Source organism: Corvus moneduloides, chromosome 15, assembly GCF_009650955.1.
Source record: "Corvus moneduloides isolate bCorMon1 chromosome 15, bCorMon1.pri, whole genome shotgun sequence".
NCBI classification, from domain to species: domain Eukaryota; kingdom Metazoa; phylum Chordata; class Aves; order Passeriformes; family Corvidae; genus Corvus; species Corvus moneduloides.
Window position 1 is genome coordinate 16,301,654 of NC_045490.1, and position 26,961 is coordinate 16,328,614.

The following is a 26,961-nucleotide window of genomic DNA, read 5'->3' on the forward strand; positions in this document are numbered from 1 at the left end:
TGCCTGTGCTCACTTGGACTTCAGATTGCCCAAGAACGTCGATAAGATGCTTAGTTACTGCACATTATTCCCTCAAAATACGCTCTCTGGGACACAGAGCATGCTCCAAGGCAAGAAACAAAGTGGAGAATTGACATCTGAGGACTAGCAAGATAATAAACTGATGATAATTTTGTTGCTAATCAATTGTACTGACAAGAGCAGCACTTGCAGGGCTCTGATTCAGGTTTTTCCTGGGGCATACAGGGAGCAGTGCAAGACAGGGGTCACGATGGGGACAGAGGACACTGTGTGTGTTGGGAGCTGAGTGGCACGTGGGATCTCCAGGAACAGAAAGTCTGTAAGTGTTCCACAACCTCCACGGCCATTTACCTTCTCCAGTACTGCATCAATAAAACTGATTTTGTCAGCATCAAGAGTCCAAACACGTAACAACAGAGTATTCCAAATGGGCTGTGGATGAGCATGCCATTAGCTTTAGGAGATCCCAAGGGTAACCTGTGCTGTGTCCAGGGGAGAGGAATAACCCTGCCCTGCTAAACCACCACCACCCTGTAATTACCCAGCCACACCAAGGTGTAGCCATCCCCCTCTAATTCAGTGGTCAGCAGTTACTGGGTCACTGAAGGGAAGCTGCAGAATGTCTGTGGAATTTAAAATGCTGCTAAATACTGGTTTGGGGGTCAGATGAGTGAGAGGTGGAGGAGGAAGCAGAGAGTTAGGTAAAATAAAGAAGTAATCTTTCACTTATCATTTTTATATTGCAGTCACAACAGGAAGGAAACCACTGCTGAATAAGTGAGGTGAACAGAGAAGCTAAAATTCAGATCTAGACTCTTCCCAGAAGAGCCTGAAGCAGTACATTTATCCCTCTGCTCACGAGGACACTTGAGCTCAGTGTGAGGAGCCAGGATCCAGAGGCCACCCCTCAGAAGGGTCACTTCTACCTCTCAGGGTGGTGACCAACACACCCCTGGCCACAGCCTGGTGAGTGCTGGGGGAAAGGGACCATCCTCCAGAGAAACAAGAAGCCTCTGGCCCAGTAAACCTACACTGCTCCACGATGGCTTAGCCAGCAGCACCAGAGCCAGTTCGTGTGCTGCTGTGGGAACAGGCTGAAGACAAAGCTGCTCTCCCAATGGATACCTGAAAATCCTGCTCTCTGTTTCCAAGCAGACCAGTAGGAAGGCTCCAAGTATGAATTAAAATTCAATTTGTAAAGAAACCAAGAATTAAATACGGTGTAAAAATGGAGAATATGCTAGATGACATTGCATATGAATGTCAGCTCTGTTCCAGGGTGTTTACAGCCAGGCCACGGACTGCAACTTTAATTGGATCACAAAGTAGAAAATGAAGATATTTCACTAACCAAGATGAATGGTATGACATTTGTCCTCCAGATTGGTGATGATTATTTGTGGAGATGAATAAACAGCAAAGTTAAGATGAAGTTTCCGTTTCCACAGGCAAGAGGGAAGCATAAATATAAAACTTTATCCCAAATTTCTAAACTGTTCCATAAATCACAAGTGGAAAGAATCCAAATGTGCAGACTTAGGAAACATGTAAATGTTCCTGCTGACCACGTTTAACTCTCAGGATCTCAGCGGCACCAGGACTGAAACAGCTGCCAATGTGTTCTACAAAACCTTTACAACCAGCCAGCCCAAAGCCTGGCAAGTTATGAGTAAACCTCCAGGAGGATTTTACAAAGACCTGCAAAGTTGATTCAGAAGAGAGAAGAGACGAGACAGAGGTAGATCTTGATCTGATGTAGAACAGGCAGCTATGAAATACAGGTGCCAGCCCAGCTTTGAACAAAGAGTTTCTTAGAAGGAAAGATGATTTTGGACATGGTTCTGTCTTCTGGGCAGAGCTACAAGGCATAGCTGTGCCTGTGCAGCTGGGCCCAGGAGGCAGCTCTACACTGGGTGAGCCTCCAGCACCCAGCAGAAGCTCTCAGACTTCCTGCCTGTTTTGGATATTGCTGCACTCTTCACCCAGGTGTGCCAGCAGAGAGGAAAATCTGGCTGCAGAGGCTAAATGGTCCGTGGATCCTATTGACAGGGATTCATTCTGGCTGTGGAACAAGAGTTTGATGTGTTCTGTTCTCACTAAGGCAGGGACAGAGACTCCTGTGGTCTGTGGCTCTGCAGGTACCTGTACCACAGGAGCCACCTGACAGCTACTGCCACGAGTTTGTCTATGGAGACATGGAGTCATGAAGACTTTGATGTGAAAAACATTTTAGTAAGAGGATTTAATGACTCATCACCCATGGAATTAACTCTCTCTGTTCTCCTCTGCCAGGGCATTCCTGTTTCACACAGTGATTGCAAACAATCACTGTCCCCTCTGCTCCCTGCCATTATTAATTCTCTGCAGTTTAAATTTCAACTGATTTAAATGTTGCTTTAATGTCCCTCTATAAGGGTTTCTTCTCACAGTTAAAACCTAAACAATATGATCTCCTAACCTTGATCCATCAGCCTTATGTGTGGATGGAGTCAGGACAGACTCTGAGCTACCCCACTAATACAATTCCTAGTGAGTTCCTCTGCACCCATCTGTTAGAAAATAGCAACAGTGTGAGCATGACATGGGAAAAAACCTCCATCTTTAACATTTTCTCTTCATTTTCAAGCAGTGGTGTATATATCCAGGAGGGCTGGCAGTAGGCACCTGCTCATATGGTTGGAACAGCAACATAAAGAAACATCACATGTGAGAAAACCTAACTAAATACATCTAATTTTCATCTTAATGACTGTAGTGGTCTAGCAGGTGTTTTGGGCAATCAGAGAAAAACAGAACTCCAGAGCTACCTGTCAAAGAGACAAAGACAGCCTGAACTCCTGGAGAACATGGGGACTTTTACCTGAGCAAAACCTGAATAAGGGTTTAAACCAGAGAGGTAGGAAGCTGCTCCCAAAAAGAGAGCACACAACATCTGGCACGACGCTGGGATGCTGCACCATCTCCATCTGTGGCCCAAATTCAGCAAAGTATCTGCCATATCTTTTCAGAACAGCATCTTCAATTTAGCTCACTCTGCAGAGATTCTGGCTCAGCCCCGGGATATACCTACTAAAAGTCATTGTAATACTTAATATTCATATTAAAGAATCAGGAGGATCCAATCTAGGCCTGAAAACCTGAAATACCCCAAATACATTTAAAACAACACCAATATAGGTGTCCTTATTTAAGTATCTGTCAAATGCTGGCAGTGTTCTCAAAACATGAATCAGGACAGAGCTATTTTATTTCCAGTGGAAATGCCTGAACCTCATTTAATCTGTTTCAGCTTTTGACCTGTCAGAACCCATATGGGATGAAGCACTGAGTGAATTATAGAACATCAGCAACTTCTACTGTGCCCTAATTATTGATCAAAGTAGAAGGTAAGCATTTGCAGGGTCCACACTTGAGTGAAATGCTTTTTCTACTCAGAAAAACAGCAAGTTCAGTGCAAGCTTTTCTTCAGTGCTGCTGCTATCTATATTACCCAACTGTGACCTGAAAGTGAAAACAGCTATAAACATGTATGAGTCATCTTCTTATATGAATTTTATCCAAGTTCAGACAGGTAGCCTGGATTGTTAAGCTGTTTTTACCTTACTATGCTGTGGTTAAAGCAGACTTGAGGTAAGGAAATGTACATGTGTCAGTTTTAAAGCTGGCATTGTTCCTCTAACATTGTTCCTCAGTCCCATAAAAAGCTGGATTCTGCAAGCTGGGGAAAAAAACCTCATGCTGTTTACTCCTGCCATTAATGCTCTCAAAAGGCATTTTCCTGACAGAAAACTCATTTTCACCTCTGTTTTGGTTTTGCAGCATGGCAGCAATAACGTTTCAGCGTGTGGGACACCACCTCATGAAACGTGCTACAAATCAGCTTCATGGGGGGAGCATCCCACTGCTGGCTGCAGCCGGGGCCCTGGCACCCAGGGCTTCCAAGAGGGAAGGAAACCCTTTAGCATCAGGTGAAAGATCAAAATAGAACATTTTGGGTTGTGATTTCAAAAAGAGCTTGCTTGGATGTTGGAGTCTGGGAGGATAAATCAATGGAGGTTTCTACTTCGGGAGCCAATTTGGAACAAAAGGCAATGTAAAAACATTGAGCTGCCCCAAGGGCCCCACAAAGCCCATTTGCATCTTGTCTGTATGCTCCATGCAAGGGAGTCTAATTCCAGCACTTGCCAGCTATTAGCATGTGCTAATGAGACTCCCGAAATTGCCATTTCAGGATGAGGACGGCAGGATTCCTCACAGAGCAGTGGGAGAGGAGTTCTGGCAATCAAGGAGCCATCGTGAAGAGGCATTTCTCCTCTGGTTACCACTAATTAAAGCCTCTTTTTTGGCTCTTTTTAAAAAGCCTCTATTTAAACCCACCATTTGTGGTGGTCCAAGCAGCCAGAGGGGAGGCAGGATGGGTTTCAGGGACAGTCACAGGAAAGGTCACAGGGAGGGTCCCAGGTTTCCTGCACTGTAACTGCCTCTCCTTTCAGGTCAGTCCTTACCCAGACCAGGATCCCACTGATGCTCGGACAGTGACTGAATAGAGACCCAGAAAAATTATTCACCTTGACCAAAATGAGCTAGTTATGTCTATAAGTGAGACCTGTAGGAAGTAGAAACCAGAAACTGGGAAGCACCAAGTGCAAAGGCTTTGGGTATTTACACTCACTGAACGCATTAGAGGATCGGTCACTGTAGCCAGACTCAATCCCTATGCAAGGCTCTCCAGCCCCCTAGGAGAGGCAGGAACAGGAGTCCAGGAGGGGCATAGTCTGATGCCCATTTGGCAGGTTTATCCTGTATCCTGCATGGCAGTGAGGCTGGGAAGCCCCGAGGCAGTGGCAGCCACCAGCGTGACCTCTGTGCCACAGACTGTAAAGTGATTTCATTACAGTCACACCCTCGCTGTGATTTCCTCCATCGGTTCAAGGAGACTCACATCCCTCTCACAGGAGTGGTAGGAAGATGCCCATCTCCTGCCCTGCACAGCACAGGGAAAATGCCCAAATCCTGCCCTGCACAGCACAATCCATTTCAGGACAGCAATGCTGGCAGGCCCAGCTCCGCACACAGCACAGGCTCATCTCACACAGCACGCCCACCACATAACCTCGGGCCTCATTTGCACTTTGCCTGAAAGGAGCGAGCAGCATTCAGTGCGATCAGAAGTGAAAGCAGAGCCCATTCTAACAGATGGGGAGATAACAAGAGCCCCGGTTCTCCTCTTGGACACGATCACAGCTCCTCTTAGGACCAAGCAGAGCTGGGAGCGCACAAGACAGGAAGAGGGCTCTTGGAGAACAGAAGAACCTGCTTTAAGGACATGACACAGAGCTACAACAACAAGGAGAGAGAGAAGTAGAAAGAGACATACTGGAGAAGCTGACCATTGCGAAATGCTGACACCGGTCTCCTGTGAATTCGATCGGACACCTACCGGAAGAGAGAAAACCAGAAAGAGAGAAACAAGATAGCAAAATGACACCCAAACAGGCTGAACTGAGGCCCCTTCTGATCCCTTCCACGGCTCCTATCTGTCTGCTTTCAGCCTTCACCCTTACCTGCAGCCCTAAGCCCTACCCAAAGCTGACACCAAGAGCCAGCCCTGACTAGACCACTCTACATCCACCGCTGTGCCCGGGAGGTTTTAAGTAGTGTGGTGCATTTTTTGTCTTCAAACATACTTTGCTTAGGATCTGGCATGTACAATCGCAAAGGCAGTTTCTCCAAACATCTCTGTCCGAAGAATCCATTTGGACATCTGGAGGGGAAAAGGGGAGAAATCACAGAACATGTCTGGCACAGTTCTTGAGGCTAAGGTCAGAAATAAAAAGTGCATTGTGATGAATGGAAAAAATAAAGGCTTTACATGCGTATTTACGCTTTGCTTTGCTTTAACAAGGCACCTGCAACATCAGTGTTCCAGCTCTGGTTTTAGGCCTGGGTCTTCAAGCAGGCAGCCAAACCCCTCCTGCTCTGTCCTGCTCTGCCTGCCTCCTTCCTTCTCACCTGCTAGAAGCACCAGCTGGCAGGAAGACTGAGATGGGCTGGCTGCTACTTTCAGAGACTCCGTGGAGCTGCTCTGTAGACTGGCAAGAGGCACCACAAAGCAGTGAGCAGCTGCTCAGGCGACAGCGAGCGTTGGGTGTGGAAAGCGTCTCCCCGTTCTGACCCCAGAAGTACCCACGGGGTGTTCACGGGGTGGTTAGAGAGAAAGCACGTGCAGAGTCTCTGTGTTAACAGAGAGGAAGGGACAGAGAAGAAAGCTGGGCTGAAGGGGTCTCACACGCTGTCCAAATGTGAGGCTCTCTCAGGCTATCCTGGCCTGGGTCACTTGATGGGCTGGGATGTGCCAGCTCCTGGGCACCAGTTACACCTTCACACGATGCTCAGGTGGCAGGGAAGGTGCCCTGCAGTTGAGGGCCAGCAGGCGTTGGCGCCGGCCCATGAGTAGCTCCCCAGAGCACTCCCCAGCTGAGCCAGGTTTGGGGAGCACAGGGACATGGGCAGGGGTGCTGCAGGAGCTGCAGAACTGCCCAGGGTGAGCAGCACCTGCTCCCTGTGCATTGTGACCCTCTGCAGCTGCAGGTGAGCCTGGGAAGCGATGGGATCCCAGCCTGGCATGGTCAAACCCTTCTCCCCCAGGGACTTGTCTCCCCCCCTCACTTCACATCTTTTCTTCTGGATATTCCTTGGACAGTCCTGCACAGTATCCCAAGTTTTCTTGAAGTCCCAGCTCTCCCCTCCCTGTCCCACAACTCACTCCCTCCCTTCTCAATAGACCTCTCTTTCCTCCAAACTTAAGAGGGCTTTATCTTTATAGCATTTTAACATTTGGTTTTCAACTTTCTGTGAGTGAAGCTGCAGGCTCTGCACCTGGTACATGTCAGACCTTCCTCGCTCTCAGATGCCACCCATGAGATCTCACTGTCCTGCAGTGACCTGCAAGTGGTCAATAGGAAGGGACTGAAAGACACCTCAGTAAAATGCAGAAGAATCAGAGGTCAAGTCTGATGTCAGTGGCTCAGCTCCCAGCCAGTCTCCTGCAAAGGACAGCAAGAGGCTGGAGCAGCCACAGCACAGCATCAGGCAGCTCCCAGCCTGGGCATCTGGTGGGGTGGGGCAGGTCCAGGCCCAGGCCCAGGCCTAGGCCCAGGTCCAGGTCCAGGCTCCATGCAGAAAACCTTGATTTTTAATAGTTGTACTTCATCATGGACATACACTGACCTGGCTTTGGCACTTGATTTCTTGCTGGATTTCACTGCAGTTTGGGTAGGCCTGAGCTGTGCAAAAAAATTTGTGGCATCCTCAGTGCCCATGACCGAATGTGGGTCAGCATCTGGGTTTTTGGGACCTGTGCTCACACCTCCAAGTGGGAGTGTGTTGGGCTATTTGTGCACCCCGAATTGCTCATGGAGAACTTTAGGACACAGCTCTGCATGAGGCTGCACTGAGCTCTTCAGTCATACACTTCAGTTTCTCAGTGTCCAAGTCACTTCTGAAACTGAAAATTGGACTCACTGGTCAGGCAAATATCTTTGAAAAATCGGCTCTTTTTTCTCATTCTTGGACATTCATCTTGGGGCAGAGGAACAGGAGATGTACCAGCCACACCAAGCCAGCTCCCAAGGAAAGCTCAGCCCAAGGAGTGACCATCGGACGTGGGGCCTGTTGACCTTCCCTGAAATGAAGCAGAGGAAGCTGGTGCTGGGGAGTGAAGAAGATGCTCCATTGTAAATCAAAAAGCACAACCCATGAGGCACTGGGTGGCACAGAGTCACAAAGACAGCCCTGGGGAAGCAGGACTGGAGAAACCCTTCAGAGACTGCACTGTGGCTTGAGCAAGCAGTCCAAAAGAGAAGGTGTCTTCCCAATCCTTTTTGAAGCTTATTCACCACCTCTGATGGAGTCAGGAACTTATTCACAGAGTCTTCAAGGGCATCCAGTTTAGCTTGCAACGCGCTTCCCGTCTTTCTGGGATCTGAGATTTCCTGGACATTGTGAGCACACTGAAGGGCCTCAAGGGTGCTGCTGAACGAAGCAATTGTCCCACCCACCCCAAAAAGGGGTGTTTTGGCAGAAAGGAGCTAAAACTATCTCAGGGGCACATCTGCAAGAGGTCAGCCAAGGCTGGAACTCCAGTGTGACTCAGGCTGCATGCCATTAAGGAAAGACCAAAAATTATGGGAAAACTGGCAGAAGGAAATAAAAGCCCAGAGAAAGGAATTGATAAGAAGTGAAAAAGCAAAACAAAAAGGTGCCGAAGAAGCCTTAATGCCATGACAGCTACCACGTAGCCCATCTTCAGATCTCTGCAGTCAGCCGAACGTGGGTGGGAAGAGGAGCTCTCTAGACAGAAGGCAGTAGACAACAGTCTAGGACAGCTCAGGCTTTTCATCTTTAGTTACTCAGTGAATCAGCACTGGGAGAAGTGACAGATAAAAAGCCCCCCTGAACAAGAGCACCTTCTGTCACCTCCCAAGCTCGAGTACAAGCTGTCACGACACAATGTGCCACCCCGGCACACCTGGGCCTGGCTCCTCATAAGCAAGGCTGCAGGCAGAAGCAGTGACCAGGAGACCTTTGAGAGCATGCAGTGCTTTTGGTTCCTTTCTTTAATCTGTCTCTAACTTCTAGGCTGTTGAAGATGATTTATTATTTATCACTGTGGCCCCAGATGTGACTTCAAGGAAAGAAATTTCCAGCGTGCTTGGCACATGGGTCTTCCAGTCTGGACAGGAAGAGCAGTGGAGATCATCCCTTCTGCATTAAAATCTGCTGCCTGTGCTAAGGGCAGCGCTTCTGCAGAGAGGGATATACCTGAAAGTTAAGGCTCACTGGAGTTGAGAGCTGTGAGCTGTGATCATGGCATCCTTCTGCCTGCATGTTTGACTCAGGAGGTTCTGGCTGGCTGTCGCAGCAAAACCAAGTCCCCCCTTCTTTGGAAAACTCTTGCAGGGACTAAACAGATGGTGGACTTTCCTGCAAGTATCACCTCTGGACTTTATGGTGCTTTCACGGAGGCCCAATGGGTCTCTCCCCAAAGGCCAAGGGAAGGGGACAAGGGTGTGTCTGTAGGAAAGGTCCCGGGGAAGTACAAGGCTGCACCAACCTCTTGCAGACAGCACCTTGTCCCCTCTCTAGCCTGAGTGGAGACTCCCCAAACTGTCCTTGCTTAACTCCATCCCTCTGCATCTAATTGCTACCTCTGAAAATTACTTGCAAATGCCATTGATAAAACTGGTCAGGGGTTTTTCTGTCCAGATTCTGTTTTCTATTATTGCTGGAAAATGTCCAATTCTTTTAGTTTTGACCTTGAGACCTTTTATTTTTTTTTTTAAAACCCCATTTTGAAAACATCCGCAAGATTCTGCTCTTGGGTTCAGGATGAATTGCAGTGAGATATTTACATGGTAACAAAAATGCAGTAAGATGATCAGTCAAAATAAAGCATCTCAGAAAGTACAAACCAAAATAGTTTGAATGACTCATTTCTATGGTGTTTGCTGGGCACTTATTTCTGAAAATTGACGAACTTCGACATTTTGCCCTGTATCACGGCAGGGCAATAATTATTGTTAATTATTATTTGCTACTATTAATTCATTATCATAGTGTTCCTGCTGGAAGCAAAGCTTTCTCTGTCCAGCTGTTGCTCTAAATCTTGCAAAGGTCGGCACATTTCCTTTGCACCCCCAGATCTTAATTAAAATATGCCAAATTCGGTAGCTCTCATAAAGCAACCCATGCTACAGAAGAACGTGAATGAGCAGGTGCTTCAAAATAACGCAAAAAAGACAAGCTGTAGCAGAAGGACACAATGCACTGATGTAAGCAAATGGAAAAAAATGTTTCAAGCATGTTGCTTTTTTGTGGGAAGGGCTGAAAAAGAAGACAGTTCTGTCATTGTCCCCTGACCAGTCCCAGATGATCAGGCTCTGGAGAGCCACAAAAGGCTTCACTCCACAAAATCACTGACGGGAAGAAAAGAAAGCAACCAGAATAAATGCAAAGGCCTTCTCCAGAGCAGCTAATCAAGGCATGTTTGCTGCAGAGTGGAGTCCAGACCTCAGGGACATCCACTGCTGGGCTCAGTGACGACAGCAGCGCGGCTCCGGCTGAGCTGTGGCAGCGCCGCAGGATCTGCGTCGTTGCCTTCACCGAGCCTTTGCTGCTGCAGGATCGGCTTCCACACTCTGATGGGCCTCAAGGGTCTGATACGGTTACAGTGCATTGAGCAGGATGCACAGATGGGTCACTTGAACCTGAAATGGTACCTGATCTCATCACCCAAGATAAACAGCATGCAAAACCCAAGGAACGAGTCCTGGCTGGTTCAGGGGATTTGGAACAGGATGTGGAGATTTTCACCCCTGGCTCTTCATTTCCAAGGGCATTGCAACACCTCCCCACAGAACTGCTCGTACATCCATGGCACAGTGACGTCCTTGTGGCTGTGCAATGAGCAGCTCGTGCTGACCAAATGCCACTGGGAGGGGTGGAACAGCTCGGGATGCCACAAGGCAGCTGAGCAAACAGTGCTGCCAGCAGGACCACAGCTGTACAGGATCCCTGTGATGTTCACACCTTTGGATGGTGCACTGGGAAAGCACAGGGGAGCTGGCGGTGTGGCCAACCTTTCAGAATGATCTTTCCTTTTCCTGGGACAATGTGAAGGAAACAATACATTTGGAGGAGGTGAACATGTGATTTTGAAAATTGGTGACTTGGATTCATCAGCTGGTTTAGAAATGATCTGTTCTCCTTTTGCTTTGTTTTGTTTTTATTCTCTCCTTGACTCTCACTTTTTGCCTGAGGTGCACCAGGCCTCTGACCTCACTCCCTCATGTGAGGCAGAGCTGTCACCCCAAGCACAGAGAGTCTGTTTATCTGTCAGCATTTGTAAATCCTCCAGTCTGATTCTTGCGAGCACAACTGGTCCAACATGACGTGGGGGTGTTGCTCTGTACTACTCTTTAAGTCTTCTGACCCCACACAAGATCCTGGCTCAGGGCAGAACACTTTGACTCCACTGGCCACATGAAAGAGACCTGAAGAGCGTTTTAGCGGGCAGAGAAGGCTCTGCAGTGATGAGACCTGACTTGCTGCTTTCTTTGGCTGGGAAGACCCCAACTGTACCTAACGTGTGCCAAGACCTAACTGGGAAAAAGAGCATTTCTGCTCTTTGGACAGCACAGCCCTGTGGGGCACCCAGCAATAAAAGATTGGAGCAGCCTCCAACTGCTCTAAGTTGTGCCAAGGACTCTGTGGGCTCCAGGATGGAGGCAGATCAAAGAGCAGAGGCTGCCAATCATCCCAACACTGTGTTTGACTGGACACAACAAAGCAGGCACCACTGTTGTGTGTCCCAGCCCAGTGCAAGGCCTTGCTTGTGTGCATCCCTTCTGTGGCACCTCAATGTGCTCTACTCAAGTCTGTCACTGCCCTGGAGTCCAGCTCCTAAGGCCTCTCTGAGCAAAATGGTCTGGAGAAGGGTTCAGAAATTCTTCTTCTCAAGTGCTTGGAGCACAAGGGCTGCTGCATCAGTCCTGTCTGTGTGTGGCTCAGTCATTTCCCAGGTTTATGCTGAAAATTTGCAGAATATTTGAGGCAGATCCCACTTCTCTCATCTAACTTCCAGGTGGTCTGTTTGCAGAGTCAGGATAACAGCACAGATTGCTTTGTGTTCAGGTTTCCTTTGACACCAGCATGTGTAGAATTTACTTCAAATTAAGGACAAAATTATGGAAGAACATAATCCAGAAATACACCGTTTCTGAAACAGCTCCAAGTCCATTCTGGGCTCTTCCTCAGTGAAGAAAATGCTTTGTCCAAGGTGTAGCTGAAGTGTGTTGAAAAGGGAGGGAGGAAGTGGGATTACAGGCAAATACTTGTTCCTCAGGATTTAAAAGACCAGGAGGACCTGGTCCTTAGGATTTAAAAGACCGCGTTTCTGGAAAGCCTGTTATAAAATAATAGTAAAAGGCCAGCTGCCAATTTAGGCAATATTTGTAGCAAATCGAGCATGAACCACATCAGGAGAAGAAATTATTTGAAAACTCATCTGCTATTTTTGGTGCAGACTGCCAGGGGGAACATCTACAGGAAGGATTTCTGTGCTTCTGGACAGCTGCAAGAACGGAACCCACTCCAGGAAGCCGATCACAGGATGGTGGCAGGCAGTGAACAAGAACACTCTAAAACTCTAGTAACTGGCATTGGAAAGGCTGCAACATCACATGGGTGCTGGAGGGGTAGAATCCCCTGAGCATTCAGTGAGGGAGGGCTGCAAGCTGGCACAGGGGACCAGAGATCCCCCCAGGCCCTGCTGACTTATTGGAAGAGCAACATGGAAACAGCACATGGACGCTTGTTGTTCCTCACTGGAGCTGCTCACGTGGCTCCTGTTGATCTCCAAAGCATTTGAAGAGGTTGTGAGCAGAACCTACTGATCTCCTCCATGCTCCTGGCTCAGAGGCACAGTGAGGCTGGAGGGCCAAGGCTGCTGTTGCAGAGGTCAGAAATGAAGGTCGAAGCTGTATGTTTGCCTCCTTTCCTTTCTCCTCCGAGTCTGTATTGCTGCGTCTTTCACAAACACAGCAGCAGATCTCCTGTCCTGGTGCAATGAGGAAGCTGTGGAATGTCAACTCTTTCTTTGCAGGCAAAGGGGAAGTCTGTTTATTCATCAGCATCTCCCCCAAGAATCACCCATGTCACTGGGAGAGCCATTTTATGGGGAACACTGTTCAGTTCAAATGCTTCTGCATCCCTCAATAACTATTATCCTTCAAAATCCAGAAACTCTAAAATTACACCACTTCAAGAGCCAGGTTTTCTTATCTTCAGTCTGTGATTTAATGATAAAAGCACCCAAGGAGAATGAACATCCAGAGATCTCCTCAAGCAGTAAGATCAGAAGTGACTGTGCTGTGTGGAAGGCACTGGGTCCCCTGGGTTTCCATGAACACGGAGCCACATTTTCTGGCAGATGAACAGTGACAGTGCAGACCTTCCCAGCACCTCCTTCTGGGTAACACTTTCCTGCCCTTCCACACATGCCTGCTCAATTCCCGTCTGGTTTTAGCAATTGGTATCTTGGAACTCATGGGAAAAGGATATCATTTTACCATCTGCAAGTGAGGCTTTCAAATGAGATGAAATAATTAGGGCTGTTTCATGTGGCACGTAAAATCTTAATGGAATCCATCACTGAGCGTGCCCTCTGCTCATCAGCTGTCAGAGCAGCCTGGTTGGAAGGTAGGCTGTTTCTTCATGAGGCTGGAATTACTTTGGCTAAAACAGTCTGTCTGCTGAAAGACGTTTGACACCTACCACAGTATTCTTCTCTAGGCAAAGGTGATTCTTCTGTACGGCAGGATTTCAGGTAACTCTTGTTGTAATGGAAAATTGATCCGATTTGAATCTTGATCTGGATTTAAGTTCTTCCCAAAAGAAACAGCCTTGAAGTCTATGCTTCTGGCATGACCATTTTGCTCACAGATAGAGATGTTGATTCACACCCTCCTCCAGACTTCAAGGGCTTAGCCCTTCCCAGAATGGAAAGACTGGAACTGCTGGGGCTTCCTGGGCTACAGCTACACCAGAATAGTGGCTGTGACTTTATCAGCAATATGGGGCTTCCCCCATGTTTCCTGTGGGGAACACTGACAAGATGATCCGGGTGCCACCAGGAAGACAATGGCAGGGACAACTACACTAAAGCACAGGGCTGTGGGGACAGGGGCTGCTCCCGCTCCTCGCAAATGGCAAACGTGGAAGCCACAGCTTCTGGTGTCTGTCCTACCCAGCTCTTTCTGTGTCTAAGGGGCAAGTCTGGGAGAACTGGGAGATGCTCCTTCCCCCACAGCTGACCCTGCACTGCAAAGCAAGAGCACAAGAGCCCAGCAGGATATGTTTCCAGATGGCCTTTTCTGCTGCTCCCTGCCAAAACAATGGAGTACTGGGAGAAGGGAGGAGTTGTGCTCAGTGTGATCCAGCCCACAGGCTTTCCACAGGGGTGAGGGTTCAGTTCAGGTGCATCCTCCAAGGCCTGAGGAGCTGAGGTGCCTGATGAGCATCACATCCTGCAGTGCTGCTGGGCTGACATCCATGGACGTAAAGACCTTTGGCTGTGTCTCCACTGAGAGGTCTCTGGGCTCCAAAGGGAGAAAATTGTCAGCTCTGGGCTTCTCCAAGCTGGGCAGTGATGCCTGGGTCACCAGGTGAGCTCAGAAGAGGATTCCATCTGCTCAGTGGATGCACACCCAGGGCACTCCCTCCTGCTGACTGTGCAGGAGCCCAGGGGCACATACAGGTGTGCTCTGGGTGCCTGCACCTCCAGCATTGGCAGTCAGACTGCACAGCCTATCCACAGGCACTATTAGGCTTGGGGGGTGAGGTGTGAGATGCTATTGGGCTTTCTGGCTGTGAGCCAGGGGTGAAAAAGTCTCACATCCCATTCCACATCCCTCAGGCTGTGCAGCCCCACTGCAAACCCTTCAAAGCAGTTCATTTTAAGGATAACTTAGTACATGTCTCTGTTTTTTATTGTGGGTTTGAAGGAGGAAACAAACATCCCACAGTGGCTACAAAGCTGCACAGAGAGGGGAACAGCTGGGTGTTAACCCTGGGCCCATGAGGTACAGGAGAGGTCGGGGCAGGTCTCCGCAAGGGACCCCTCCAGTAAAGGGGGAGGGAGGAGGCTGTGCCCTGGGAAGGTCCCCCTGACTGGAGGGCAGAACGTGTCAGCTCAGGGAGAGCAAAAGGGACCCAAATTTCCCTGAAGCTGCAGAGGAGAAAGGGGAAAAAGGGAAAAGAAACAGCCAGGACAAACATATTCTTAGAGGGAGAAAAGCCAGGAAAAGTGAGCAGTGACACGCACACAAAAAAGGAAAATACGAATCCTTGTCCCCCACCCTTGCCCCTCTAGTGCCCCTTTCTGAACCTGCACAGCTCAAACTGCAATTGCCAGGAGAACTTCAGAGCTCCCCCCCACTCTGGCAGTTGCACAAAGGTCTCCTCTCCCTCAGCCAAGGAATTTCCATATTGACACAAGAACTCCACTCACTTACTTGCACGACAGCTGATTAATCCCCTCGATGTAGTAGCACACCCCTCCATTGACACAATAGGACTTGGCTGTTTCGTTGCATTTTCTGGCATGCCCGGACCAGGAGGAGAGAGTTGTGGTTACTGCAGGGGAAAACAAAAACACACACAAAAAGGATATATTGTTATTTCCTTTGTTGGGCAATTCTGCTTCCTTAGATGATTTTCTACAAGTTCATTTGCCAAAGTAAAAACCCCAGAACTACAAACCTCAGCCTGCACCTTTAGACCCACCTTCAGGTCCTGGGGCTGCAACTTGACCCTTCCTTTCCCAGCAAAAGGGGCCAAGTGAGTGAGGAGTTGAAGACTCATCTTCCTCTAAGCAGCCAGCATGTAGAACAAGATCATTTTTTTGGCAAGCTGTAGGGAAGTGCCCCTTTCCCGCTGTCCTTGCCCCCCGTCATGCTCGGAACGCTGTGCCAGCAGGCAAGCAGGAGGTCAGGAAGAAGAGGAGCTGAGGAGTCACAGAGCCACAGTGACGTGCTGCTGAGGCCTGAGTACACCAGGACACTGGACCCAGACCCAGAGGTACTGCAGGGGACTTGGCATTGCTCCTCACCTCTGTCAGGGAATGAGTTTCCAGAGCCAGGAGCAGGCCTGGCACAAGCAAGAGCAGCTCCATCTGTCCCTCCCTGCTCCTGAGCGTTGCTGTGTGCTGCCACAACAGGGCTGCCCCAGCAGACCCAGCAGAAGTCAGCCAGCCCCAGCTCGTGCTATGAGGGAGGCAGCCAGCATGACTCAAGTTCCTGGGATACAGGTGCTTCTCCAAATCTAAACTTCTTTCTAGAGAAAAGCTTTACAGTCCTGTAAGCTACAAGAAAACCTGAAGGTAGCCTGCAGAATTTCACTGTAATTCCTGTGTCTGAGAGACTCAGATAAACTTACAGCCCAAAGCAGAGTCTCCAAAGGTAAAACAAAGGCTTCTAGCAAGGAAAATACCTGTTGTTAGAGCACTGATACAGGTTACAGAAGGTGAGCAGCTTTGGGGAATACAGACCCATCTTCACATAACTCAAAGAAGGGCTGGGCACTCAAAAGCATGAATTTGTTACAATTGAGCTCTTAATCTCATTAAAAATAGTTGCCTTTCCTAGACTACCCACCTTGCTCAGACCCTATCACAATTACACCTCCAGCAGTGTGGCTAGTACCTCCTTTGCAGCACCTTGTATGCTGTAGTCAAGGCTTCTGAGGAGATACTCTCTTCCATCCTGTTTTCCAAAGCGTGAACAAGCCTCATGGAGAGGTTAGTGACACCATCCCTGAGACTGAACTCCTCACTGACACAGGATTCGAGGAAGAAAGCTTGAACCAGAGCCAGGCAGGAGCCAGTCAGAGACACAGGAGGAGCAGCAGGGCAAGCTGTGGCCTGTCCCAGAGGGAGCCAGGGCTGCTCCCCACTCCTTGGCACCCTCTGTGCTCATCCCACCTCTGCAGGGGCTCCGAGGCTGCCTCTGGCTGCAGCCCGCACGCCAGAGCCAAGGGCTGTATTCCCATGATCCAGCTCCAGCCCAGCACCTGCTGGGAACATCCAGGCTCTCCCAGGCAAAGGAGGGCTCCCAGCACCTCTCACATGTGGGTGATGCTTGGCACACGAACAAGCAGACAAGTTTGTTCTGGCTGTCATGCTTTTGGGTCTCTCTGCCTGCGTGGAGTCCATGGCTCTCCGAAGGAGGAGTTTCCCGCTGGGCTGTGCCCAGGTGGAGCAGCCCACGCTGTTACCTGTGCATGGCTCAGGGCAGGGCCAAGCTCCCTGCTCAGTTTGTTTGAACCATGCATTGTCCTGTCCATTGTCTTCCATTCCCATAAGGAAGTGGACGCCTCCCACTGCCTGACAGGCCGGGGTTGTGCACGGAGCAGAGCTATTTCCATGCTTTGCCTTGAATAACCATTGCCTCTGGCTCTGTCTTTCGCAGCTATCCAGGGCACAGCAAGATGTCCCAAAGTGCTCTGCAAACGAGACTTGGAAAACACTCCAGCAAAGACCCGAAATGCTCACAGCCCTGGGACAGCAGCTGCTCCCTGAGGGCACGTCCTGCCAGCCAGCTGGGAGCCAAATGTGGACAGCAAGCAGAGTGCACACGCTGGAGTGGTGGAGCAGAGGATGGTTCAACCAAGCTTCCAATGAAACTCTTGCAAAAATCTGAAAACTCCCAAACTTCTGCTGGAAATTCAGCACTCCCTTCCAGTTAAGATTAATGGTAACTAAAAGCCAAAGCCATTATGAGTCTGTGTAATTTATCTGGGGAATGCAGACTCATTATACAGACAAGGCTTTATAATTTATACCTTTACAAGATAGTAGCACATTTCTATTCAGAAGAGGAGAGCTTTGGGTCTCCGGTAAGTGTGGATCTCTGCAAGTGTACCATCAGATCAGGGAGCACTGAAACTTCATCAACCAAAGCGCTGGTGCACATTGGAAGGCACATGGATTAAGAGCAAGCACATGCTGCAGGGAACTGTCACCCCTGCAACCATCAAACACACCACTTGGTAGCAAGCAAAACGATCCATCTGGCAAAGTCTCACATCATAAACCCTACAGGAAATGATTCTGGAGCAAGCCCTGCCACAGCAAGAGAGGGGCAGAGAGGGAGAACTGAAAACAGAGCCCAGAAACCTCCCCAGAGGAAACCCCCCCTAGATAAGAAGACACCCAGCCCACCAAGAAGGGTGGATGGGAAGATGCAGTGCTGTGTGGTGTGATACCAGGGTGGATTACAGTGCTCATCAGCCAGAGATTGCATGGGATCTTCATCCCATAGAAACAGTTTTGTCCCTTTTAAACAGATAAAAAAGAGCCTGACATGATTGAGGCTGGGGCATGTTGGCCACTTCTAGGGGACAGCTGTCAGTAGAGCTGTGCCTGTCAGGAGAATGCATGGCTGATCACCTCTGCTAGAAGCACCTTGCAAATGTCATTATCCTTTAAACCCTGTTTCCTGCAAGTGCCTTGCCTTTTATCCCAAAGAAGCACAAAGTGTTTTAAAACTGACTCATGGAATCATATTACTACGGTCCATTTGTCAGCACAGAGATGTGGCAAAGGCCACAGAGAGAGGCAGTTCCCTGAAGAGAGAAGAGAGCATTAGGAAATTAGGCCATTTTAGACTAAAAGCTGAGCACTACTGGGCAAGCCAAAGCCCTGCCTTGCCCCCAACAGTGGCAAAACTGAAGAAAGAAGATCAGCATGAGCACACAATGATAATCTTCCTTAGGCCACCCAGGACGGGGGGCTCAGAGACACCCCAAGACAGCCACAGTGTCCTTACATTTAGTGGCCTTTGCTGGATTCTTCCAGCAACACGTTTAGTTGCTGTTTGAACAAATCTAATCTTGTAGCGTCCACAATATTTGCGACAAGAGCTCCAGTGCTACGCACACAGCGTGCAAGGGCACATCTCCATTCAATTCTTTTAACCTGCCCTTTTCTGCCTCTTGAGTTAGAAAAAACGGGTCATTATCCCCACTTGTTTCCCCTGTGCCACCTGTGGCATTACAGGCAGAGCCAGCATCTCCTTTCCTAGCTGGGAATCTCTTTGTATTCCTTTTTTGGGTCATCCCTGGTTCTGGTTTTCTCTTTGGAAATAGCAAGACCATACGTCACACATGGTATTTATGGGATATCTATTCCAGTTACAGGAATTCCTGATGTTCTTATTGAGGTTTGATACACTGAGTACAGATCTTTATCTCTTATAACCCTGAAATCTCACTGCTGTGTGGTAACACATAGTCTAGAGCCTTCCAAGGTGCCTGATCACCCTGGGATGTTGCTGCAACTGGGACTTCACATTCATGATAGCAACTATTTAGGGAGCAAGGAAGGAGAGACCTGCCACGCTCTAGTGGGAGGACAAAGGGAAGCAAAATGTGTCACTTAGAAAATGTTAACTGTGCCTGGCCTGAAACGTGGCCCTCTGACACCCTGTGGCTGCAGATCACACATGAGCACCTCAAAGCATGATGCCAAAGGAGATTTCAGTGGGTTTCCACCTCATTAGTGGGAGAATTAACTCAGATTCACAAGTTACTTGGTGTTTAGCTCTATTCCCCATCAGCCTGGGCCACTGCAAGTACTTTAATAACTACATGCCTGGTCCAGAGTCATCTGCACTGGGATGTCTGACGCTGGTATAGGGAACCTCACACACAGTTCATTTACAGCCATGCAGGTACTCTCACCTCTGTGCCAAACACTACACAGCTGTGCCTGGTGATCCAGAAATTATTTCCCACAGCTATTTCACATTAACTGCTGCACAGTACCCAGCACATTTTACCCCCCCTTGGCTGGTTGGTTGGCAGAATAAGTCCTTCATTCAGCCTCCAACACAACTCCATCTATCCCAAATGGCTTGGAAAGTTGTAAAGCTGCTGAGATAAGTGGAGAACTGAATAAGCAAGGGAGCAGTTTTTGGGTGGTAGCAGGGCGGAACAGGACTCATGGAGGCAGTGGGATGTGATGAGGGGGTTGTGCAGTAACACCAGTCATGCACCAACAGCCTCCCCAGGTACTTCCACAAATTAAAAGCGGAAAACAAGGAGTGTGCACGAGGCAAGCTATGGAAAGCAAGTGGTGGCACTTCCTTTTGACCAGAGGGAATGAGCAAGGCACCCCTGAGACACACAGTGGCAACCTGGTCAGAAAGCCCCTGCAGGGTGAGAGAAGGGCTGGAGCAGCTCACCCATCAGCAGGTCAGATCCCCAGCTGGTCTTCAGTCCCAGGACTGAGAACAAAGCTGAAGGGAGGAGGTGAGGACAAAGGAGACAGGGGAATAAGGAGGCGAAGAAAAGAGGGGAGTAAGGAAGTGAGGACAGGGAAAAAAGAGGAGGAAAGACGTGAGGACAGGGAAAAGAAGGCTGCCTCTTGATGATGTGTTTGTGGATGATCTGCAGCCACGTTTTATTGTTGCTGCCCCAGCCAGTGAGGACAGAGCAGCATAAACACACGAGAGAGTCACAGCACTGGAGTCATTCAGAGAGTCTGTTTTCCACCACACGCCTCAGTTACTCTGGACTATCATCAATGACAGGGCAACAGAGAAGAGAGCCAGGGGCAGTGACTCTGCTGGGTGGACTTCCCCTCCCACAACCCATCTACGCAGAAAGGCCATTAATGATTGTGCAGGGATTCTTACACAATTCCTGCCGTGCACGTCATTTAACCTTTGCAGGTAGCTCACCAGCCTGTTCTCAGAAGTCTGGTGAAATACTCCCCCTGCAAAGAGTTAATTAATGCAGCTTGGACTATAAATTATTGTTAATTTTTCACGAACTACAGCTACTGTCGAGGAGAGCAGCGATAGCTTCGCCACTCCTTTTCTTCTTTATAAATAGCTGTGGCTGGTGGGTTCATAGAGTACAGACACTTTATTCTCTCAATATTTAGACATTCAGTTAGACAGATGAACTCAGCTGGTTGGGGAGTGTATACAGATTACCTGCTCTGTATATGCCTCGTGTACTTACTGATAAAACACAGAATTGCTGAGGTTCCCCTCAACAGAGTTCATCCAACTACTTGTTAGAAGAACATGGATGAGAAGGTGTCTGGCCAAGATATTTCTTGTTGTAGCACTGTAATCCTGGCACGAGCCACACTAAATCCATGATTTACACTGATTAACACATGGAGGGGCTGGTGATCCTCACCATTCCCTCTGTGGCAGATTTCTGTGTGTCTGATACAACACCTCCTCTTGCAATAAACCTGAGCAGAGTCTGGATGCTGCCTGCTGCTCTCTGTACATGAAATCAGAAGGGCCTGTGCACACTGGGGCTTGCCTGACAGCAGACTGGGGACTCTGAAGGTCATAAAAATTCTGCTCCTGTGTGTTTATTCATTTGGAAATGACCAAATATTTATCCCGCTTTTTACTGAAATAGATCCTGCTGGAATCATGTTTCCAGTTCTGGAGGGGATCATTAGGATCAATAGTTGCAGACTAGGAGTTCATCCCAAGATACAAACACCAGACTGCAAGACTCTCATCATGGAGCATCAGATGCCACTGATCAAAACAGCACAGGTTGCATTCCTCACCTCTCCCATCTGCACTGTTCAGGGGTTTCACTAAGAAACAAGTTTAAAGGTTTCTGAGCACTCAGGGGCTGCCTGTTTCCATGGGACAGCCAGTAACTGCAGGGCCAAAGTCCTGTGTTACTGTCAAGCTTCTAGTTACTCCTCTAGAATGATCTCTCCAGCTTTATGAGGGAGCCCTTCCTATGCTCTTCTCTACCAGAGGGGTCTGAAATGCACACTACAGCAGTGCAGCATTTCATTTTCCCAAATCCCCATCATCAACTGTAATAGCAGCAACATGATACTTCAATGAGGGGATTTGTTCAGCAACCTAAAAATCCTTTTGCAGAGCCAATGCCAGCGTGAAAGCTTCGCAAGCAAGGCAGCTGAAGCCCAAGAAGTGAAGCAACACACCAGGATCCCAGGATGGAGCCAGAAGAGCAGATCCCCTGGTCCACAGCCCAGCTCTGAAGGCTGGGCTCAGCCTCAGTGCTCCCAGGGGACATCAGCTCCCACCCCACACTTCATCCTGCCCCTCTTTGCCTTTAGAGTCACTGCCTGTCCTTACACCACACCTCGAGTAGTAGCTGTGTGACTGCTTAAAAAATACACAGTGTGCAGAATGAGCAGTGGGCAGGATCTGGCAGCTGCCAGGCACCACACAGCTCCCTGCAGACTGGCAGTGAGATCCCCACATTCACCTCAAGGTTCCGTGCCTGCGTGCGTGCAGGTTCCGCTCAATTACGACCACACCTCCAGCAAAGGGGTTTAAATTATCTGAGCAAAGACCACGCCAGGACTTATTTTTAGTCTAATATTGAAAACTGCTCTGTTCACATGGCCAGACTTGTGTCTGTTCTTGTCCATGCTCTGGGCTGGCTGGACACCCTTCAACTCCAAACCCAGAGCACCCTGCTCACGTTTGCAGCACTGGGAGCTCCAGGAGAGCTCAGTGGCCTCAGGCTGGAGGGGCTGGGGACTGACCAGCCAACTCACAGGCAGGTCTGCCATGGTCACCCAGTAAAGGCCATGCCAGACTGGATTTGAGAGCAGGTTTGGGGGGATTGGTTGAACTACAACTACGTGGCACATGTTTCTGTGGGGTGTGTGACTCACAAACCACAGCGCAGCTATTGCAACCATGGAAGTCCTTCAGGCCAAGCTCACCTGGCAGAGACAAAGTGAGGAGAACATTTCCAACAGGCAGCCATGCTAGGCATCAGGGAAGGTATTAAACTGGAGAGGGATTGCCTCAATGAGTCTACAAACTTCATCCAATGGCATCACCCAGATGACAGCTACGAAATCTGTGGACCCCAACCGGTGTGTGGAGAGTTGGACTTAACTGGAGAAAAAAGGACTCTTTCATCTACCTTTCCCACAGGGGTCTCTAGAGGGACTCTGGGGAGGGCTTGTGATCCCCAGCAGATGAAATAAAGGCCCCAAAACTAAATCCAGAGAGCCCAGCTTTCTTCCAGGTGCTTCATATTACCCCCAACCCTCTTGTTCTCAGCACAACTCAGCACTGCTTCTTCTGCTCTTTGTCCCCGTTTCACCTTCTCCCGCGATCCCGAGCCTCTCTCTGCTGCAGAGCACCCTCAGCCAGGGGCACTGGCAGCCCACACAGGCTGATAAAGCAGTCACCAGGCACTCACCCAGCTACAGAGCGAGCCAAGAGCACGAGCAGGGTCCGGGTGAGCAGCTGCAATGATCCACATGTTGGTTTAGAGCACCTGCCCACCACTGGCACATCCTCCTGTATCCTGACGTCCAAACCACACTTCCTCCACCTGGCCTGTGTTCTCTCCCTACCCTCAGGACTTCACCTGCTTGTTGAAGCCAAGGGAAGGAACTAGAGGAGAACTCAACAGCAGAAAGCAAGCACAAGGGATTGCCTGACCTTCTCAGGGATTTCAAACATTATCTTACCTTTTTAAAATGAAACTTTGAGAGCGTTTTACTATCTTTGTCCTGCATAAGCCTTCCACCTCAGAATGCTCTCCAGATTGCTTTGACCCTTCTTCCAGTTCTGCCTCCATCAGAATTCTTCTAAGTGTTGACACTGGTTCTTATCCTGTTTACCCAACTTGTCATAGCCACAGACTCCTGAACCGTGTTTAGCTGCCTCACGCTGCACCATGACAGGATCACGTTACCATTTCGAGTTCTCTGGATGTTGAAATGAGCATAAAGGACCTTTCTCTGTGCATTGGGGCACATGATCAAGTTACCACATCCCTGCAAGTTCCTGCCTGTGAGCTGAGCCTCTGTGACCACCCAGCTGCACAACCAAGACAAGCACAAAGTGTCTTATTTAACACGTTTTCACCATGAATGAGGCTACTGCACCACTGAATGAAGCTGAGTGGTGCCTCATGCCATTCACACACCAGCTACTGGGGGAACCAGTGTCTAAAATCCAGCAAGGGATTTACAAGATTTCAGTGAAACAACAAAGGTAGGACAACCCACAGGTGACTCTGAACACAGATATTGAAAAGAAATGCAAGACTTTTACGGGAATGAGATACTTGTCTGCTCTCCAGATCATCCCACCTCACATCTTCATCACCTCCCCATATGCTGTACACACATGCAATTCTGTGATACAACATCAATCACCATAAAAATCGGAGAGACTCTGAGTTATTCAGGTGACACTTGGGAGATACTGCAAAAAAAGGCATGTGAAGGAAAAAGTGAGTTACAGCTTTAACTCTGGAGACTTTGCCATCTCTTCCCATCGTTAGAAAAAAACCCCAGACAGTGATGATGCATCCACAGAGGAAAGAAGTTTCCCAAAAGGGGAAATTTCTGTGTTTCCTTTCTGAGATTTGGCTTTTAAGAAAATAGCATTTCTCTAATATGATGCAAAGAAGTAGCATGGATCTCTTCTGGTGAAAACAAAGGAAAAATCCTGGGGAAGGATGGTGTGGCCATGGCATTAATGATGCTGTATCTCAGGCTGGTGTCTCTAGTGCAGTCCAAGGCTAAGCACTACACAAGAGCACATTTTAAGTGCAGTTTTCTAATCAGAAAAGCTTTTAAAGAACACCTTACCAGTGCCTGCTGTGGCTGCAATCAGATTTCCTTTAAAATCATAAAAGACTGAGCTTTCAAAGGAGGAAACATCACCATAAAATCTGCAGAGCAGAATCACCAACAGTGAGGCACAGCCAGCTGTGCTCTCAGCTCTGGGCATCTGCAGCTGGGATGGAAAAACAGCACGGATCTCAAAATCCCTGCCTGGTCCTGGCTTCCCAGGGGTTTGGCCAGGACTCTGGTGGGCTCCCACTGAGGACAGACCCCCCTGACACAGACATAACATCCTCCACCAGAAATTGATGAGCCAACCTCCAGGCCCCGGGATTCTAATCTACGCTTGTATCCGTTCCTTGGTTTTTATTGCTCTGTGCCCATTTTCTACTGCTTTTGGGACAACTGAATAGGAGGGAATGCTAAAAAGCATTTCAGCCACACTAAATCAAATTAAACATTTGGGGAAATCTGGTTTTGCTTTCTGGAGACTCAGAAAAAGTGGGATGGCAGGGCATGGATGGATTTTCTGCAACTTTCTTATTACCTATGCTTAGAAGACTCGTGTCTTTTTTCTTGTCCTTGCTACAGCCTGTTTTGGTTTTATCAACTATCCTCAAAAAAAAAAAAAAAACCAAACCCAAACCCACAGCAATTTAAGAAACCCCTGTTAAATCAAAGGCCATAACAAGCACATCTTGCAAGTATCAATAACTCCATGTACTGAAAGAGCTGGGAATGCCTAAACTTCAGTTGCAATTTCAAGTAGCATGTTCTTTGAGCTGCCATTGCAATAGTTATCAAATTCTCCCTCTCCAAGATAGACACCAGCAATATAAATCAGATTTTTTTTTTTAAGATCTCGGGAAAGAAAGATCAGTGGCTTTGGGAAAAATCAGACAGAAGGAGTGATTAAAGAAGATTCCAGGAGGCAATAAAGCATTTATACAAAATGTCTCATAATAACAAACAAATTAGGGGAAAGCAGCTGTATGGGGGGAGAGGGGGAGAGGTACTTACACTCTTCTTCCATAACAACTATTTTAGTTTCTGAGGCTGGTAAGACTTGTGGTGCTTTCGTTGTTCCTGGGAAAATTAAGGTAAGAAAGTAGTGAACAAAATATCTCTTTTGAGCAGAGCAGGGTGGGCTTAGGTACTGTGGGGAGGAGCAGAGGGGCAGGTGCTGCTGGGGGGGACAGGCTGGGGGCTGTCAAGGTGTTAGTCCTGGTTTAGGGCAGGGGATTGGGGGGACAGAGTCAGGACAAGGAGTGTCCCTGCAGGGCATGGCACAGGGCACGATGTCCCCCTCGCTGTGAAGGGCCTCCTGTCATGACAAAGAGGCAGAAATGGCTCAGGGTCCACCTGGCAGGAGATGAGCAAAACTGCAGGAGGTTTTCGTAGTCCTGATGGCCACAAGAGCGCAAAGATGGGATGGCAGGACATGACAGTGGGAAAAAACGTGGAGTTTAAGAAAAGGTGGGATTTTCTGAAGAGCCTCCATCCCACGGGTACGTGAAGATCTGCAGCACAAACTGATGCTCCTACAAGAGGTGGAGGGACATGGAACAGACGGTGGCCATGGCCCCAGGCAGTAGGGGAGACAAGCACAGGTGCTGATTTCCTCTTTCTTAACCAGGATACTGGAATGCCCACAGACACCAGCTCCATTCAAACCCGCTGGCAGCACCAGCACCTTTGGAGAAGTCCCTCAGGCCCTCTGGATGCACAAAGGAGAAAGCCCCAGGAGCCTGGGCTGGGAGTGCAGTGCCAGTCAGAGACAGGGGTGAGACCACCACAAAAGCTAGAAGCAGAAAGAATTTTTTGCAAAACTTGATTTTTTCTGCAGTGTTTAATAAGGGGCAGGGCAGTTGAGGAGATGTGTAGAAATTATCTGAGGAGAAAAAGAGTCTGGAACAGTCACATCTCACCTGTGCCCTCATGGCCATGTGATATCCACATTAGACTACTCAATGAAGAGAACTGGGAAATGGGACATTTTTCTAAGAAAGCATCTAATTTACTTCAAAGTCATAAAAATCTGCAATACAACCAAAGCACAGCATATTTTGACTAAGCCCAGAAGCATTTCCACAGAAATTAACACCCTCACGAAGTTTCTCAGTGCAAAAACATTTATTTCTGAGCTGGGAGTTTTGTGGAAATACTGGAATTGTAGAGGAAGGATGAGGTGAGGCTTTGGCTGATGGGCATTTTCTAAGTGCCAAGGGGTCTCTGCTCTGCAGCCATTCCCTCTTTCTCTCTAAAGATGTGGTGGTTTTGGTGACTTGCAACAGACCTGTATGGCTGAAAAGCTGCTTTTCTGAAACTGGCAAGTGGTTTTGGAATAGAGCAAAGAGCACTTTGCCATGGAAGCCACAACAGGATCAGTGCTAGGGAGCCTGGGGAAGAAAAAACAGGAGACAACACACGTATGGATTCCGATGCCCTGATGAGTTTTCTACCGAAAGGTATCACAGAGGAAGGGAGCTTGCAGAAGTGAGGAAAGCTGTCGAGACCCCAAGAAAGCCCAGCAGTAAGGGAAGAGGAGTACTCCAGGACAGCACATGTCTGCATACTGGGGGAAGGCTGCTTAACTCTGGGTAGCTCCAGGGGAGAGAGGAAAAAAGAGTGCAGAGGGGTGACAGGGCTGCCAAAGCCTCCAGGGATCACCATCACCTGGGCTACCTTTGCAGGGGGCTACAGCTGGCACTGCTGTCCTGGCAGGTGGTCTGCAAACAGCAGCAAGGTGCATGGGCAGCTGAGCA

The 26,961-nt window shown here is 48.7% G+C and overlaps 1 protein-coding gene across 4 annotated transcripts in view; it reads right to left on the reverse strand.

The window, feature by feature from the left end:
- NRG2 (neuregulin 2) overlaps nucleotides 1-26,961 on the reverse strand; it is a 156,313-nt gene that overhangs the window by 16,108 nt on the left and 113,244 nt on the right. For 2 of the 4 annotated variants that reach the window (XM_032124570.1, XM_032124569.1), the window contains exons 4-6: nucleotides 25,217-25,282; nucleotides 15,096-15,216; nucleotides 5,399-5,457 (exon numbers count right to left, since the gene is read on the reverse strand). In XM_032124570.1, the coding sequence (XP_031980461.1) occupies nucleotides 5,399-5,457; nucleotides 15,096-15,216; nucleotides 25,217-25,282 (246 nt within the window). Of the gene's footprint in view, nucleotides 1-5,398; nucleotides 5,458-5,708; nucleotides 5,786-15,095; nucleotides 15,217-25,216; nucleotides 25,283-26,961 lie in introns of all 4 variants that reach the window. The other 2 variants (XM_032124568.1, XM_032124571.1) reach the window with 2 other exon arrangements.